Genomic DNA, 15,925 nt, shown 5'->3' on the forward strand with positions numbered 1-15,925 from the left:
GAAGACAGAACAGGGCTGCCTCCACATGCCGCTACGCACCTGGGTGGCAGGGTGCTGGATGGCCAGCCCCCGAAGGAGCCTCAAGATAAAGGGCAGGGCTGGGCGAGATAAAAACTTTTTCCAGATGTCAGCATCCAAACTGCAAAAGAGAAAAAGGTGTAACAGCAGGCCAGGGAAGCTAAGTACCTAGAAACCAGCTGTCGGTTCTGGACTGTCTGACATAACCCTCCAAGAGTGCCACAAAGAACAACAAGCAACCACCCAGCTCAGCTGAGAAGCCAGACAGAGGTGAAAAGCCTGAACACAGCATGCCGCGACCTTCCCCGCCGCCCAAAGGACTCTAGTGTTTGGATAGTCACTCCGACCGTTTCCAAAAGGGGAGAGAGACCCCAGGGAGGGCAAGGACAGGAAGCTCTGCACTGAGACGGCGTGGCACAGGCCGAGTGAGGAGGGAGCACCAGGTCTGGAGGGCTTCTCACTTCTTGGCACTGGGGATGTGCTTCTTCATGTAGTCCAGTGCATTTTGGGTGATTCCCTTCTGGAGGATCAGATCCTTCAGCTGATGCCCATTGCTGTTGTTCTTGATGCCGGCTGCTATCTTGCAGAAGCAGTCTAGGAAGACTTTATCATCGCCACTGTGGTCCTCATCATACCTAGGTCAGGAACAGAGTCCGAGAGCGTGAGGCGAACAGTGGCGTGCCACTCTCTCGGTTAGCAATCATCTATGGCCTACAGGATCTAGTCTAAGCTCCTTACAGTGGCACAAGGCCCTGGGCCTGGCTGCTACCCTCCCTCTTACCTGCTATGGTCCACACTTGTACCGTTCTTTTGCACCTTCAGGCCTGTGCCGTGCAGCTCCCTCCCCTCTCACCAGCCACTCCACCTTCCTCACTGACCAGCTGCTACTCTAATACAATATATTTCAACTACTGCCTCCTCCACTAGACTAAGCCCCTCAAAAGCCAGAACAGGGACACAAAATTCCAACAAAAACTCAGGTGCTCCTTCCTCAGGCTACACTAGTTCAGGGTTTTGTGGGACTTCTGCTTAGTGACAGGCTCCCAGCACATACTTATCAAAGTTGCAGTATGGTTTGAACCGCTCCACCAGGATCTGCATTTTTTCCACCTCTCCAAAGGAGAGATACGGAATGATGCGGAGCAGGCCCTGGAGCACGCTGGGGTTGGAGCGGACAAAGGTGCTGTTGATCTGGTCCAAGAGCATCACAAGTTGGTCTTTGTCACCTGTGAGGAGGAGGTTGCCCTGTGGCAGAGAAGAGATGGAAATCAGGAGTGAGTAGCTAACAGCTGACCCCCAAAGGTCATCTATTCCCAGCAGACACAAAAGAACCATTTGTCAGCACTTCTTGGGCAATTATCAATAGGATGAGCTTTACTTGACTGGTTAGTTTCTCGGTTTCTGTGATGGCTCTCTCAGTAGTTGCAAGCAGTCACAACATACAATACAGTCTCCCCCACCCTCTGGAGGATGCAGAGTGCTGAACATCCATCTGGGTGTAGCTGTGGCCAAATCACCAGCTCTTATAGGAATGGAGGAATCTGCCTGGCATGGGGATGCACGCTTGTAATCCAATTCTTGGGAGGCTGAGACAGGAGGATCGTGGTTTGTAGCCAGCCTCAGCTACTTAGTAAGGTCCTCCGAAACTTAGTGAGACCCTATTTTAAAAAAAAGAATAAGCCGGGCATGGTGACACACACTTGTAATCCCAGTGCTTGGAAGACTGAGAGAGGAGGATCACACAGGTTTGAAGACAGTCTCAGCTACTTAGTGAGGCTCTCAGCAACTTAGTGAGACCGTTTCCAAAAAGTATTTTTAAAAAAATGGGTCTGGGAGTATAGGCAGGAGTTAGAAAAGCCCCTGGGTTCCACCCCAGTACCACCAAAAAAAAAAAAAAAAAAAGAGCTGGGGATGTTGCTCTGAGGAAGAATGACCTTGGGTTCCATTCCAGTACCACAAAAAAAAAAAAAAAAAAAAAAGAATGGAGGAAGACAGTGGAGAAAAACCGACCCCACCAGTATCCAAGTGTATGACACTGAACAGTTTACTTGATGTTTCTGGGCTTGGAGTTTCCTCAGCTGTGAAATGAAGGTTTGAACTAAGGCCCCTGTCTATCAGGACATGCCCGGATCCCATTAGTGGGCTTCTGAGTAAAAGAACATCCTTAGCATCTTTGTTTCTTCTGATTCCAGAGATTTCAGGCTCCAATGCAATGATGTCACCAACAATTGAGCCTCGCCATTCCTTTGACTTGAGAGGGTTCACGCATTCTGGGTTGAGCTCAGCTAGCCACAGACAAGCTACTGCTGGGAACAAGACAGGGCAGGTGCCCAGTGTCTGCAGGTGAAGGGACCAGACCCCACTCACCTTGTCCTCGCTCAGGGGCTCAGCGTTGGACTCATCTAGAATGATCTCCATGATGCTAAGCACCTGCTCGGCCACAGCCGCACCCCCGCTGTCCTTGCTCTCTTGTTCTGCTACCAAGGCCTGGAGAAGGAAACCCAGTCGCTCTCAGGATATGACCCAAGCCAGTCACGCTGATGGCATGGCATCTGCTGCCCTGTCCCTAAATTTCCAGAGACTATGTGAGCGCATGTGTGCATGTTCTGAGACTGAGCGAACATGAGTGAGATCGGGGGAGAGAGGCACTACTTTTCCACTGGTGTGGAGTCTGGACCATGTTCAGAGACTGCCTTCTCATCTGAACTCAGGAAAGGGACAAGGAAGCTCTGGTGTGCTCCGGCAGCAGCACAGGCATGAATCAGTAAGAGAAGAGGGCCAGCAGAAGGACCCAGGTTTCTCAACCAGCCAGCCAGACACAGGGAGGGTTGGAAAAGGCCACCATCCAGTGCACCGCAGCCCAGAACTAAAGCGGACTCTCCCACCCAGGACTGCCAACGCTGTCTTTATCTGCAGCCCACACTCATTACCAAGTTGAGCGTCCCCAGCATGACGTTCAAGGTGTTCATTTCCAGCTTAACCAGCTGCTGCCGGTTGATTTTCACCTTCACGCAGTAACTGAACAATTTCAGCAGTACCTGACAAGAGAAGCCAGTGAGCACCTGTGAGGCCACCTGTGAAGGTGGGATGTGGGAGAGCAGGGAAGAGTGTCTGAGTCGGGTGTGATGAGCCAGTGCTCCTCTCGGAACACAGGAGAGGGCAGAGTGGAGGTAAGAGGGTGTAGTAAGGTGGCTGGACGCTCATATTAGTTTGGCATTTTACAGCAATATTCTCTAGAGGCCACTCCCAGAGACTGGGTACATCTCCACTGTCCCTGAACTCCAGCAGCCGACTGGTTCTTAATGGAACAGGTGCTGTTCCCTTGTCTTGGAGAAATAACAGTTAACAGAACGATCCCAAAGCTCATTGCCTGTGGGAGCTCAGAAGCAGGTAGGTCATTTAAAACAGACATAATAATATTTATCATCCTCAGATACCTTAGGGAGTAAAAATGGTAATGGAATATCTGTAATACCCCTGGAATCCTATAATTCTAATAAGATAGTTGACTAAATCCCCACACAAAATCCTATATGGAAAATGAGTTACATTACAAACTTCATTTAAAAAGTATGAAAAAAAAAAAGATGATGACAGAAGTGCAGTTATCTGGGGAAACAATCACACGCCAGCTCCACGGATGACCACAGAGGTGCTGGTGCAGGCTGCCTTGACTGGCTTTGGGGAGTGGAGGCCTGAGCCCAGAGGTTAAGGAACTGCCAGGTCTTTCACTGTTTCCCAAGGGTTCATGGCACCACGCTGCCCTCTAGGGCACAACAGCGGGAGCTTTGTGACATGGGGCCTCCCCCAGTGCACAAAGGCTGCCCCCACCCCCAGCCCTGCTGCTCCCGACTCACCGTTAGAAGGTGGCGCCCCTGCTTGAAATCTCTGATCCCTGCCAGTCTGTTAAGCATGCATTCCAGACCCCCACACTGAGCCATCACACCAGCCATCTTGTAAACTTCTTCTTCATCTTCTTCTTCATCTAAGGGAGAAGGGAAGCCAAGAAAACAGAGAGGGAGGTAAAGAGGTGAAGGCAACAGAGCACCCAGAGGGAAATAGAAGCACCTTTCCAGGTTGAGTTGATGGCTATTTGCCCATAAAATAAAGAGGTAGCTAATAAAAAAAAAAAAGGGTCAATATTAGATTTTTTTTTTCTTTTGCAGTACTGGGTACTGAACCCAGGAGCATTCTACCTCTGAACTACACCCCTAGCCCTATTTTTTATTCTTTATTTTGAAACAGGGTTTCACTCAGTTGCAAAGGGCCTCACTAAGTAGCTGAGGCTGTCCTCGAACCAAACGTGATCCTCCTGTCTTAGCCTCCCAAATGCTGGAATTAAAAGCATGTGCCACTATGCCCAGCTTCAATATTGGATTTTTTTTGTGTGTGGGTCTGGGGATGGAACCCAGAGGCATTTGACCTCGGAGCTAAACCCCCTGCCCTATTTAATTCTTTATTTTGAAACAGGGTCTCACTGAGTTGCGGAGGGCCTCACTAAGTAGCTGAGGCAGTCTGCGAATCACAATCCTCCGGTCTCAGCCTCCCGAATGCTGGGATTACAAGCGAGCGCCACCACGCCTGGCTCAATATTTGATATTAACTTATACAATGTCATTCCCAATAGCTTTTCTTAAGGTTCAAGTCAATTGACTTATTCAAACAGGAAAATACAAGCAACCACTTCAACAATGAAAAAATAAAACTAAAACTGAACTCATTTGCTGTTAACTGCATTTCTCCCCTTAAAGCCTAATTGCTTTCAACCCTGAGATAAGTCTGAGTCAAGACACTGACGCCGGTATTTATCCCCCACCCACATTTCTGATGCAGAGTACAGGACAGGGTTTGCTGAGAACACCCAAGCCCTGGATATGACTGCTCACAGGTCCCAACGCAGGTTCAATGTGTAGCCTGTCAGCCAAAGGACTGTACCTGTGGTGGAGTCCAAGGACTCGATGAACTCTTCCGTGGCATCACCCAGCAGCCCCCGCATTCGATAGACAATCCTCATGGGCTCTCCCTAAGGAAAGAAAGGTGTTTGTAAATAGCCCCAGAGCAATGCAAAGGGTTGGACACGTGGTCTTGCTTAAGCCCTGGCAATGTGACAAGCCTCTATTTTTCTACAAGGCCTAAACCACAACGTCTACTACACACCAAATGCACTGAAGTTCTCTGAGGAGGAGAAGGCGGCTTAGTGTCTTCTATAGGCCAGGCCATGTGTTACGTACTTTATATACACTCTCATTCAATCTCATTAAGACACAAGGTGACAGCCACAGTAACTGTTTGTGTTACACTCTGCCCTAGGTCCTATGCTAATTAAGTACTTTATATTATCATTTCATATAAAGTTCAAGAGTTTGTTTAAAGTTATCCAGCTTTAGCCAGATGTGGTGGCACACACTTGTAATCCTAGTACTTGAGAGGCTGAAGACAAGACAATCCCAGGTTCGCAACCAGCCTTAATCTCAGTGAGGCCCTCTGCAACTTAGTAAGACCCTGTTTCAAAAATAAAGAATAAAAAACAAGGCTAGGGGGTGTAGCTCAGAGGTAGAATGCCCCTGGGTTCAGTACCCCAGTACTGCAAAAAAAAGGCATCCAGCTATAAGCCCAGGCCTGTGTCTCACTCAGGAGAAACTCCTTAAGGAACTGCTACCCAAAGAACCAAGACAAGCAGGTTTATTTACAACAAAGAGCTTCGATGCCAGTCTCAGAAACCATGACAGAAATGAGAACCATCAGTCTTTGCCTGGGAAGTCTCAGACTTCCACAGTACCACGAAATAAGAACAAAGAAGGCTTATCTGGATTTCTCCACACTAGCACCGCAATGGGGTGGTTAAGAATGAGCCACTGTGAGAGGCTCAGTACCAGACACCGTGCTAGGCACCCCACCCCACCATGGGAGTCAGCCTCAACTTCACAGGCTGGGGATTAAGTGGGAAGTGAGCACCAACCCAGGATCAGCCTGTCTCGAAGCTGGTGCACTTCAGAAGAGCCCCAGAAGGAAAGGGCCTGTCAGAATGGCCATTTCCACGAGGGTAGAACTTCGGCTAGGGAAGTCCAGTGAGAATTCCTAGGGAAGACAACCACAGACAACAGACAGAGACACAGGAAAGAAGCCCAAGAGATGGGCCACTTACCAGGGGAAAGGAGGGCAAAGTAAGGACAGAAAGCTAAAGGCCCAGGTCAAAAGCAAGCACAGACTCTGGACGTTGTGAGGACCCTGATGGACAGACACCAAGACCAAAGGATGCTCGACTCATACATCACTTCAAGGTGAGGAGGAGGTGCCCACATGCATCCCCTGGTTCACACCACCATTTACAAGGCTGCCCACAGATGCTTCGTCTTCATTCTTTATGTGCTCCAGGGAGTAAACCTGTATCATTCTGCTTTGGAGGTTAGCCTATCAATGGCCAGACGCAATGGCTGGGACAGTCTTGTGTCTGTCCCTGTCAACAGTGCTACAACTACCCAAACGGCAGCAGACAAACCAGAAGCAGGGACCAGGATTCCTAGTCCAGCAGGAAAACAGAAAGAAGAGGCAAAAATGTGTGACAAATTAAAGGCCAAAATGTACAGTGCATTGCCAATTTATTTTCTTAATCTCCACAGAAATACTTACAATTAAGTGTCTTAAAAGTTTGCTGTGCAAGGCATAGTGGCCCATGCCTATAATCCCAGATAGCCAGAGGCAACTGTCAAATTAGAGGTCTGCCTGGGCAATTTAGCAAGACCCTGTCTCAAAGTTGGTTTTTTCTTTTTTTCTTTTGCAGTACTGGGAATGGAACCCAGGGCCATTCTACCTCTGAGTTACATGCCCAACCCTATTTTTTTATTCTTTATTTTGAAACAGGGTCTAACTGAATTGCAAAGGGCCCCGCTAAGTAGCTGAGGGTGTCCATGAACTGTGATCATCCTGTCTCAGCCTCCCAAATGCTGGGATTACAAGCATGCACCACCACTCCCGGCTCCCGTCTCAAAGTTTTAAGAGAGCTGGCAATTGAGCATGGTGGCACACCTGTAATCTCAGTATTGGGAGTCTGCAGCAGGAGGACCACAGGTTCGGGGTCAACCTCAGCAAGTTAGGCCCTCAATAACTTAGTGAGGTCCTGTTTCAAAATAACAAATAAAATAGGGCTGGAGGTGTAGCGCAGAGGTGGAATGCCCTTGGGCTCAACCTCCAGTACCAAAAAAAAGAATAGGAACAAACAAAAAAGAAACTGGGATGTAGCTCAGTAATAGAGTGCTTGCCCAGCATGTGTAAGGCCCTGCGTTCAGTCCTAGTACTGTGCACATGCATGCGTGTACACACGAGCACGTGCGCGCCCACACACACACACACACACACACACACACACACACACACACAAATACATACAAAAAATGTTGCCGTGCCTCTAGGGTACAGAGGCTTGCTGCAATTAAGTTACATACTTGATTCATTTACTAGAGACCCCCAACAGATATAAAAGAAGGGCAGGAAGGAGCAGACAGAGAGAGAGAGGCTAAGAAAAGAGGGCGGAGCAAGGAGAATGTCTAAGACCTTCCTGAGGGAAGTACTGAGGTGAATGAAAAACCCAGAGTGCTGTATTTCCTGTTTCAAACAAGAACAATGACTTGTTTGAGTCTCAGTTCCCCCAGGAGTAAAGCATGAACAGTGCTCCTTGACAGAGGCACTGGGAAAGGATCTCAGCCAAGAGGTGCCTGCATGAAAAACTCCAGACAGCAAGCCTCCCCAGCACAGCACAGGCCCAGAGGCTGCACCTGGCCGGGACGCCTTGATGTAAGAACTTCCACGGACCAGCCCCTGCGGCCTGCACCGGGAACGCTCGTGTTTTCCTGACCTTTTGATCCTCCTTGGTCAGATGCCTCCAAAGGCAGACGAGATGACTAGTTTTCTCTACACAAGCCCCTAAGTGCTGCTCCAAGCTGGGCAGCGGCTCCTCCTGGCACAAGTCTGTGTAAGTCAGAAAAAGAGACCCACACCTCCAAGCAAGCACACAAGCACATACCTCGTTCGTAGTGCACCAGACCTTCTTATAAACCTCAGCCACAGGAAGGTCCAAACTGATGATTTTATTGTTCACTAGAAGCTGAACAGAAAAGCAGATGAGGCTGTTATTCCAAATAATTATAAGGCAAGTACGTTTCAAGATCAGAGGACACTTTATGGCTATGGATCATAATTCAAAATTTTTGGTGGTACTGGGAGTGGAACCCAGAGGCTTTCTACCTCTGGGCTATACTCCCAGGACTTTTTTTTTTTTCTTTTTTTAATTTGGAAACAGGGTCTAAGTTGCTAAGAGCCTCACTAAGTAGCTGAGGCTGGCTTTGAACCTGTGTGATCCTCCTGTCTCAGCCTCCCGAGCACGGGGATTACAAGTGTGCGCCACCATGCCCGGCTTATAATTCAAATTTTTTGTGTGTCATGGACCTTTCCATCAATGCTTCTGCTCAAAAGGTGCACAGGCATGCAATTCCCAGTATTTATATATTTATTTACTTTTCTTGGTACTGGGGTTTGGACCAGGGGCCTTTTTTTTTTTTTTTTTTTTTTTAATTTTTGGCAGGTCTGGGATGGAACCCAGGGGCATTCAACCTCTGAGCTACACTCCTTGCCCTATTTGTATTTTTTATTTTGAAACAGGGTCTTACTAAGCTGCAGAGGCCTCACTAAGTAGCTGAGGCTGCCCGCAAATCACGATCCTCTGGTCTGAGCCTCCTGAATGCTGGGATGACAAGCGTGCGCCACCACGCCCGGCTTGGACCAGGAGCATTCTACCCCGAGCAGTTCTACCCCCCCCTTGGGAAAGACTCTTGCTAAATTGCAGAGGGCTCACTAAGTAGCTGAGGCTGGCCTCCAACCTGTGGTCCTCCTGTCTCAGCCTCCTAAGTCACAGGATTATAAGCATGTGCCACCACACCTGGCTCCAGCATTTACTTTGTGCACAATTTTAGGAGGGACAAACACTTTTTTTTCTTTTTTTGCGGGTCTCGGGATGGAATCCAGGGGCATTTGACCTCCGAGCTACATCCCCTGCCCTATTTTTTTTTTTTAATTCTTTATTTTAAAACAGAGTCTCACTAAGTTGCAGAGGCTGTCTGCAAACCGCAATCCTCCGGTCTCAGCCTCCCGAATGCTGGGATTACAAGTGTGCACCACCACGCCCGGCAGGACAAATACTCTTAACCAACCAGACTAGACTTCAGCTTAGAAAACCCCTATTAAGGACCTTCTTTGAGTCCATTTTAGGCTCAGCACCAGGAAAAGCAGTGTTGATTTCACTCAATGTGCTATGCTATTCACTGTGTGTCTTCAGCCAGACCCTAGAGGCCATCTGCCACAAAGTATCAGACCCAGGGCAATGAGAGTGTGCAGGCACTAAAATGCCAGGATTTGGGGGACTCCATTAACCTAGAAACTCGTGGAAATCCCTGCCACAGGCAACAATAATAAACCCACCACCACTACGACCATTAACCACTGGCTTATTCTACGCCAGGCACTGGGCAGGACTCTTCATAGGTAATTAACCCTAACACCCGGAGAGGCAGAAGTGGGAATCATTAACCGCAATCACAGACGAGGAGGCTGAAGCCAGATACCTGCCCAGACTGGTCAGCGACTAAGGAGAAGCACTTGAAGGGGACCCCAGCCCACGCTCCTCCGCCATAGGCTGCGTTGGTCATTACCTCCATCCCACTGTCATCCTCCAGGAGAGCCACCAGGTCACAGTCCTGGCAAATCTTGTTCTTTATATCCCTCATAAGTGGCCCAATGCCTGGCTCGTTGCTGCTGTACGGGTTACCAGGCATCCTGCCCTGTAAGAAATCTTCCTGTTGGGGATCCTTCTCCAGGGTCACAAAGAACTCAGTGACTTCATTCTCCTCCTAAAGAACAGAGAAGGATGCATCAGAAGGGATGGCAGAGACAGACATAGACTTACACTGTGATACTTTGTTCTATGGACACACTGAGGAAACGTCATTCTAAACTGCCCAAGATAATCCAAGTAGCCTTAAATGTCAAGTATCTCCTCTGAAATGCAAGGGTGGACTAAAAGCCTAGCACAACAAACAGACAAGGCGTGACATGTGTTCATCTTGTGCGATGCTAACCAACCTGGGGCCAGGTGGCTGGGTCGCTGACAACCCTAAAGTCGAGAAGAGGGCTTCTGTGTGTGACATAACATATAAGTCCCACCCCAATGACCTCATAACTAACTTCTAGCAAGAGAGAGTGTTTGGCTCATATCAAGTTTTCACACAGCTCCAGCTAAGGGAAAAACAAACTTGCTGCATGCACCCACAAAACAAGGGCCAAGGAGAGGAAGGTGAGAATGCCTGTAACTCTACTCAAACTATGTCTTCCGCAGTATGCTGGGCTGATGAGCCAGGAGATTCTGGCAATTGAAGGTTAACACCTAGTTTAAAAACAACAACAACAAAAATGACGACAACAACAACAAAAAGACTAATCTTGACCTAGAATCTAAAAAATAAGACCCAGGAAGATTGCTGCGTTTCCTATCATTAAGAGCATGAAAGTAGGGCTGGAGGTGGGGCTCACTGGTAGAGCACTAGCCTATTTGTGCAAGGCCTTGGGTGTGATTGCCAGCACCACAAGAAAAAGAAAGAGAACAGGAAAATCATGAGGCTGTTTCTGTTCCATGCCAGCGGATCCTCCTAAAATGTTGACTAAATTGTCCCCATCTGATAGCATTACCCCCCCCCCCCGAGGCTTCATGATAAAATGGCTCATGGGGGCACACGGGAGTACCACACTGCTTACGGGGTAAATGATGCTGCAGAGCCTCTCAAAGATGAAGACGGGAGTCCGGTAGTCGTCCAGATTATAGCGCTTGGCCGTCTCGATGCACACCGCCATGAAGGCCTTGGTTTCTGATTCTGTACCTGCCAGAAATCAAAGTGACCATGTACTGAATCCTAAAGAATTTCTGCAACAAACCTCAAAAGTATGAGGCAATAGTCAAAAATGATACAGTAAGACTTAAGGCACCAAACAAAATCCCAAATAGCAAACAACATAATGAAACACATAAATACTTCAAGTTTTAGAATTATCAGACACAAATGTTTAATATGCTTAAAGATTATAAAGGAGATGGGAAGTGTGAATAAAAATGAGACTATAAAATCTAGAACTACTCAATGGTAGATTAAATATATTACATATAGTGAAGAAAAAAATTAAGAAACTAAAGAAATTGTCCAAGCTGGGCATGGCAGCACATGCCTATAATTCCAGTACTTGAGAGGCTGAGATAAGAAGATCGCAGATCTGAGGCCAGCCTCAGCAACTTAGCAACACCCTCAACAACTCAGTGAGACCCTATTTCAAAATAAAAAATAAAAAGGCACGGGGGTATAACTAGGATGTAGAATGCCCCTGAATTTAATCACCAGTGTTAAAAAAAAAATCTAAACTGAAGCACTAACATACCATGAGAAAAGAGACACAAAGAGAGGAACAGAGACAAAATGACAGGATGGGAATGAAATTCCACAAGGAAAAGAGAGCGACTAGAACAGAGGCATCACAGACAAAATGGCTGAGAGTTTCCAGACTGATTAATGGCAGTCTGAGAACTCTGCCACTTCTATGGGGTGACATCCCAACCAGGCTGAGAGAGCCCAACTCTGGGGTTTACAGCTCCCAGAGCCAGGGCTCCTCTCCCTGAATGGACAGACGGCCGCCCTCCTCTACTCAGGGACAGACTCAAGCACGTCACCGGCCCAGGAGGGGTTTGCGGCTCGAGCCAGCTGCTGGAAGGGCTACCTGTGGTCATGTCCTCCAGCATTTCCAGCAGCATGTCCTGCGTCTCATCGATGAGCTTGGTCCTCTGCACCACCAGCTTCCGCAAGCACAGGTACCCGTTCAGCACGGTGCCCACCAAGCGGCTTTTAAAGTGCCTTTTGATGGATTCCACTTCAACAAAGGAGGAGAGAAGGCCTGTGGGGACAGGAAAAAGTTGCTGTAAGAGCCCTGAATGAGATTATAAGGAAGGAAGGCCCATGTGACCAAAAGACTACGAATAACTCAAAATGCAGGGGAAACTTTATCCTTGTGCATGCCACAAGCAGGTGCTTAACAAATCAAACTGGTGAGTAGTGGTAGGAGCTCAAAAGTGCAAAGCCATCAATGAGGAGAGAAACGCAGAATTTATGTCTGCACCACAGCATATACAAGAGGGAAGATCCTGCACCAGGCACCAGGGTCAGTCCTTAAAACACAGTCAGGCCCTCACGGGTCTCTCTACCTGTAAGACTTTTGAGGGCATAGCCCTGTTGCAGATCAGTGCTCAGCGTGGCTTCCTCCAGGGCCAGCAAGCGGGCTATTTCCTAAAGAGAATGACAAGCCAGCATGACGGCACTGCCGACGAGCCCGGCCACCTCCACGGCCGCCCCAGGAGCTTGCCGCAGCTACCAGTCAGGAGTCACATCTGGCTTTCTCTAACCCTTGTGGATTTCTTTTCCAAAAAGCCAAGGACAGATGCAGTGCTATTAAGAGATTGTTTTAAACCTGAAAACAGCCTAACTGACCTCGACAGATGGTCATGGCTGTATGACAAATACAAGCAAGTTTTTAGAATAATATGTTCAACAAATATTTCTTCTCAACAATAACAACTCTGTAATGTTCCATCAACGTCTGATGACAAGAACAAAGGCGCCCTGCCAGGGGCGGGTACCTTGGTGATGAGGTTACCCACGTAGGGCAGGACTCCGCGCGCGGCCAGGTAGACTTTCCAGTGCGCTGGGGTGATGAGCTTCTGGTAGAGAGCGAGGTACTCGGCGGCACACTCCCCGGCTACGCTCAGCTCGTCCAGGTAGCTGCCATCGAGACAGGACGCCCACCCTTGAGAGGACTAACAGTTCTGAGAGCCCCAGGGGTTCCCCTTACTTATACTTGGCCTCTCTCCCTCCTCCCAGAGGTGGAGAAAGGGCACCTGAAAACCCCCAAATCTCCTCATCTGGGAAGAATTCAGAGCACCACAAAATGAAGGCTGCAGACACTAAGCACTCACACTTGGACACACACTGCCATGGGGAGTGCAGAAGAGAATGCACGGTCACGCATACACGTGCTCACAGGAGCGCAACAGACATTAGCTGGACTGCTGCCATTATCACAAATACTGCCACTGAAATGCAGTCTTTGAACACCTGTTCCTGTGGTAGACAGTAAGAAGGTTATACCCCACAGGAGTGTGCTCCCCAGCCCCTCATCTGTGGACTGTCCTGGGAATGAGGGAATGGCTCTGCGTCACAATTTCCAAAACCAGTAATACTACCCCCAGGGGGAACGCTGGAATGATGTTGGGGCAGTGGTGGTTTTGGGTGTTAACTTGGGGGGGAGAGTTGAATAAACGTAAGGGGGCAAAGAGTGGGGATAGGGCAGGAGTTGCTGAGGATTTCTTTTCCTTTTCCTTTTTTTCCTTTTTCTTCCAAAAAAGAGGGCAGTAAGCTTAGGAATCTATGATTTACATGAAGTCAAGCCACCCTACCCATCACACCCTGAAATGCTACCTGGTGAGGAGGTCGAGGACCTGCTGCTTCCGGCTGGGGATGGTGGCCAGAGCTTCCACGATGGTACAAGCTGCCTGCCGAGCAGCCTGTGTGGCCGGAGTAAAGAGAACCTGCAGGACACGGGAGAGGCCCAGCTCAGAGGACACTGCCTTAGAGGCCGCAGCAGGGCAGTCAGCTGCCAGCCAGCCAGAAGCCCTCTGACAACCTCGCTAGGAAAGGGCTCGAGGCTCAAATCACCAGCTAACACAGGAGCTGTAGACTGGGAAAGAGGCTACTGAACGAGCCTCCCTTCTGCAGTGATCTCTTCACAGAGTAATTTGGAGAACACACCTAAGAGAACTAAAGCGGAGAAGTCAAGCAAAGACTTTGGAAATCCTTTTGGAGGGTACCTATAACCAGAATACTTTCAATGTAAACCAATACTTCTCATTTTTTGTTGACCAATGGTCAACATATAATGACCTTAAACCTTTAAAACCTTAGCTAGGAAGAAGAGGGAAGAAGCGACAACAGATATAAAAGATGGAGGGATGTGAGGTGCTGGGGTTCAGCTCACGGAGGCAGGGGATGGAGAGGACATAATGAGCTTGAGGAGGAGGCGGTGGACAGCTCTGTTTTGACCAGCCCACCACGCTGATGGCTGCAACCAGGAACCTCTGCTACGTGGAAGGAAACAAGCACCGGGAGGGGAAGCAGAGCAGACGTGGCGGGAGTGGTGAAACTGCTGGGCACCTGAGTGGGGGCGCGGGGGGGGGGGGCAAGGGCAGGACACGGCCACTCACCTGCCGCAGCCAGTTGTTATGGCCCAGTTTGAGGTCCAGGGGGGTGGTTCTCTTCCCTCGGCGGCTGAGGAACTGCTTCCACCGCCACACGTACTTCTCGGTCAAGTAGAGATGGCGGAGCTCAGCCTTGCTGGGGGACTTCCCGTTGCCATCTATCCCTGCGAGGCCAAGCGGTGAGGGAGAGGGACGCATGAGCAAGTGAGGGGAGGGCGCCAGGACCAGCGCAGGAGGGGCCCACACCTTGGGGAGGCAGCTTACCCCGGCTCGGAAGACACTTCTTCCAGGCGTCATAGGATGCCTTGGGGTCTCTCTTGAGCCACAGCTGAGCCTGGGCATGGACCTCGTTGCAGTAAGGCTTCACTGTGGTGAGGGCCTCAGCAGGGACGTCCTGCAGAAACCAAACAGAGTGAGGCGAGAGCGCCCGCAGGGACTCGAGCCCCAACTCCAACAAAACGGCACTGACTTCCGAAGAGCGGCGTGCAAGGGCAAGAGGGTCAGGAAGGGCAACGTGCCTAGCTTTTGTGCCCAAACACGTGTTCCTGCTAAACCATCTGGATCCAATTTGGCAGCAGCATCTCCATGCTGAGCTCAAGGTTCCTACAGTGCAGGAGAAGGCAGAGTTGGCTTCCTACACAGTCCTGCAGCCACGTACACTATCCCAATTCTTAGACAAGGCCAATCTGTAGTTTCCCAAAGAATAAATCTCCCAGGATTCATAGCACAGTCTCCAAAATATGAAGAGCCATTCCTACCCAGAACCAGCTTGTAGAGCAGAGAGACCCAGACAGCAATCTACACTGGCCATTCACAAAACTTCCCGGCCTCAGCATCTTGTTACTCTTTAAAAATTACTGAGAAAAGCTGGGCGTGGTGGCACATGCTTGTAATCCCAGCATTCAGGAGGCTGAGACTGGAGGATTATGGTCCATGGACAGACTCAGCTACTTACTGAGGCCCTTTGCAACTCAGTGAGACCCTGTTTCAAAATAAAGAATAAAATATAGGGTGGCAGGGGGTGTGGGGGTGTTGCTCGGAGATCAAATGCCCCCTAGGTTCCATCCCTGGTACTGCAAAAGCTAAAAAAAATAAAAATAAAGAAGTCTGGAGGCTTTTGTGTGTTTTGTCTATTAATATTTACTATGTTAAATAAAAACTGAAAGTTCTTAAAATATCTATTAATTCACAAAAATAAGAATAAATCCTTAACTGTTCAACCTAATATTTATCTTTCCAAAACAAAAATAATCAGAAAAAGAGGTACCATTTTATTTATTACTTATTTACTTATTTATTTGCAGTACTGGGGATTAAACCCCGGGGTATTATACCTCTGTGCTACACCCTCAGCCCTAATTTTTATACTTCATTTCCAAATAAGATCTCACTAAGTTGCAAAAAACCTCACTAACTAGCTGAGGCTGGCTGGGAATTTAAGATCCTCCTGTCTCAGCTTCCTGAGTACTGAGAGTACAAGCATATGCCAGCACACTCAGCTACCATTTTATATTCTTGACAATTGTTTAATGACTGCCTCAATGAGACAACTAAGTTCTTTTTATTTTTGTG

General features: G+C 48.7%; 1 protein-coding gene across 1 annotated transcript in view; it reads right to left on the reverse strand.

The window, feature by feature from the left end:
* UBR4 (ubiquitin protein ligase E3 component n-recognin 4) overlaps positions 1 to 15,925 on the reverse strand; it is a gene marked incomplete at both ends in the record, with an annotated part of 142,096 nt that overhangs the window by 19,197 nt on the left and 106,974 nt on the right. Inside the window, 16 exons of the mRNA XM_080690743.1 lie at positions 40 to 139; positions 480 to 653; positions 1,073 to 1,263; positions 2,386 to 2,505; positions 2,949 to 3,056; positions 3,876 to 4,003; positions 4,954 to 5,041; positions 8,039 to 8,119; positions 9,720 to 9,917; positions 10,819 to 10,940; positions 11,827 to 12,000; positions 12,308 to 12,389; positions 12,740 to 12,881; positions 13,578 to 13,687; positions 14,360 to 14,517; positions 14,618 to 14,747. Coding sequence (XP_080546869.1) covers positions 40 to 139; positions 480 to 653; positions 1,073 to 1,263; positions 2,386 to 2,505; positions 2,949 to 3,056; positions 3,876 to 4,003; positions 4,954 to 5,041; positions 8,039 to 8,119; positions 9,720 to 9,917; positions 10,819 to 10,940; positions 11,827 to 12,000; positions 12,308 to 12,389; positions 12,740 to 12,881; positions 13,578 to 13,687; positions 14,360 to 14,517; positions 14,618 to 14,747 — 2,106 coding nt within the window. The remainder of the gene's footprint in view (positions 1 to 39; positions 140 to 479; positions 654 to 1,072; positions 1,264 to 2,385; positions 2,506 to 2,948; positions 3,057 to 3,875; positions 4,004 to 4,953; positions 5,042 to 8,038; positions 8,120 to 9,719; positions 9,918 to 10,818; positions 10,941 to 11,826; positions 12,001 to 12,307; positions 12,390 to 12,739; positions 12,882 to 13,577; positions 13,688 to 14,359; positions 14,518 to 14,617; positions 14,748 to 15,925) is intronic.

The sequence above is a fragment of the Muscardinus avellanarius genome (genome assembly GCF_963383645.1).
Source record: "Muscardinus avellanarius genome assembly, chromosome: 3".
NCBI classification, from domain to species: Eukaryota; Metazoa; Chordata; class Mammalia; order Rodentia; family Gliridae; genus Muscardinus; species Muscardinus avellanarius.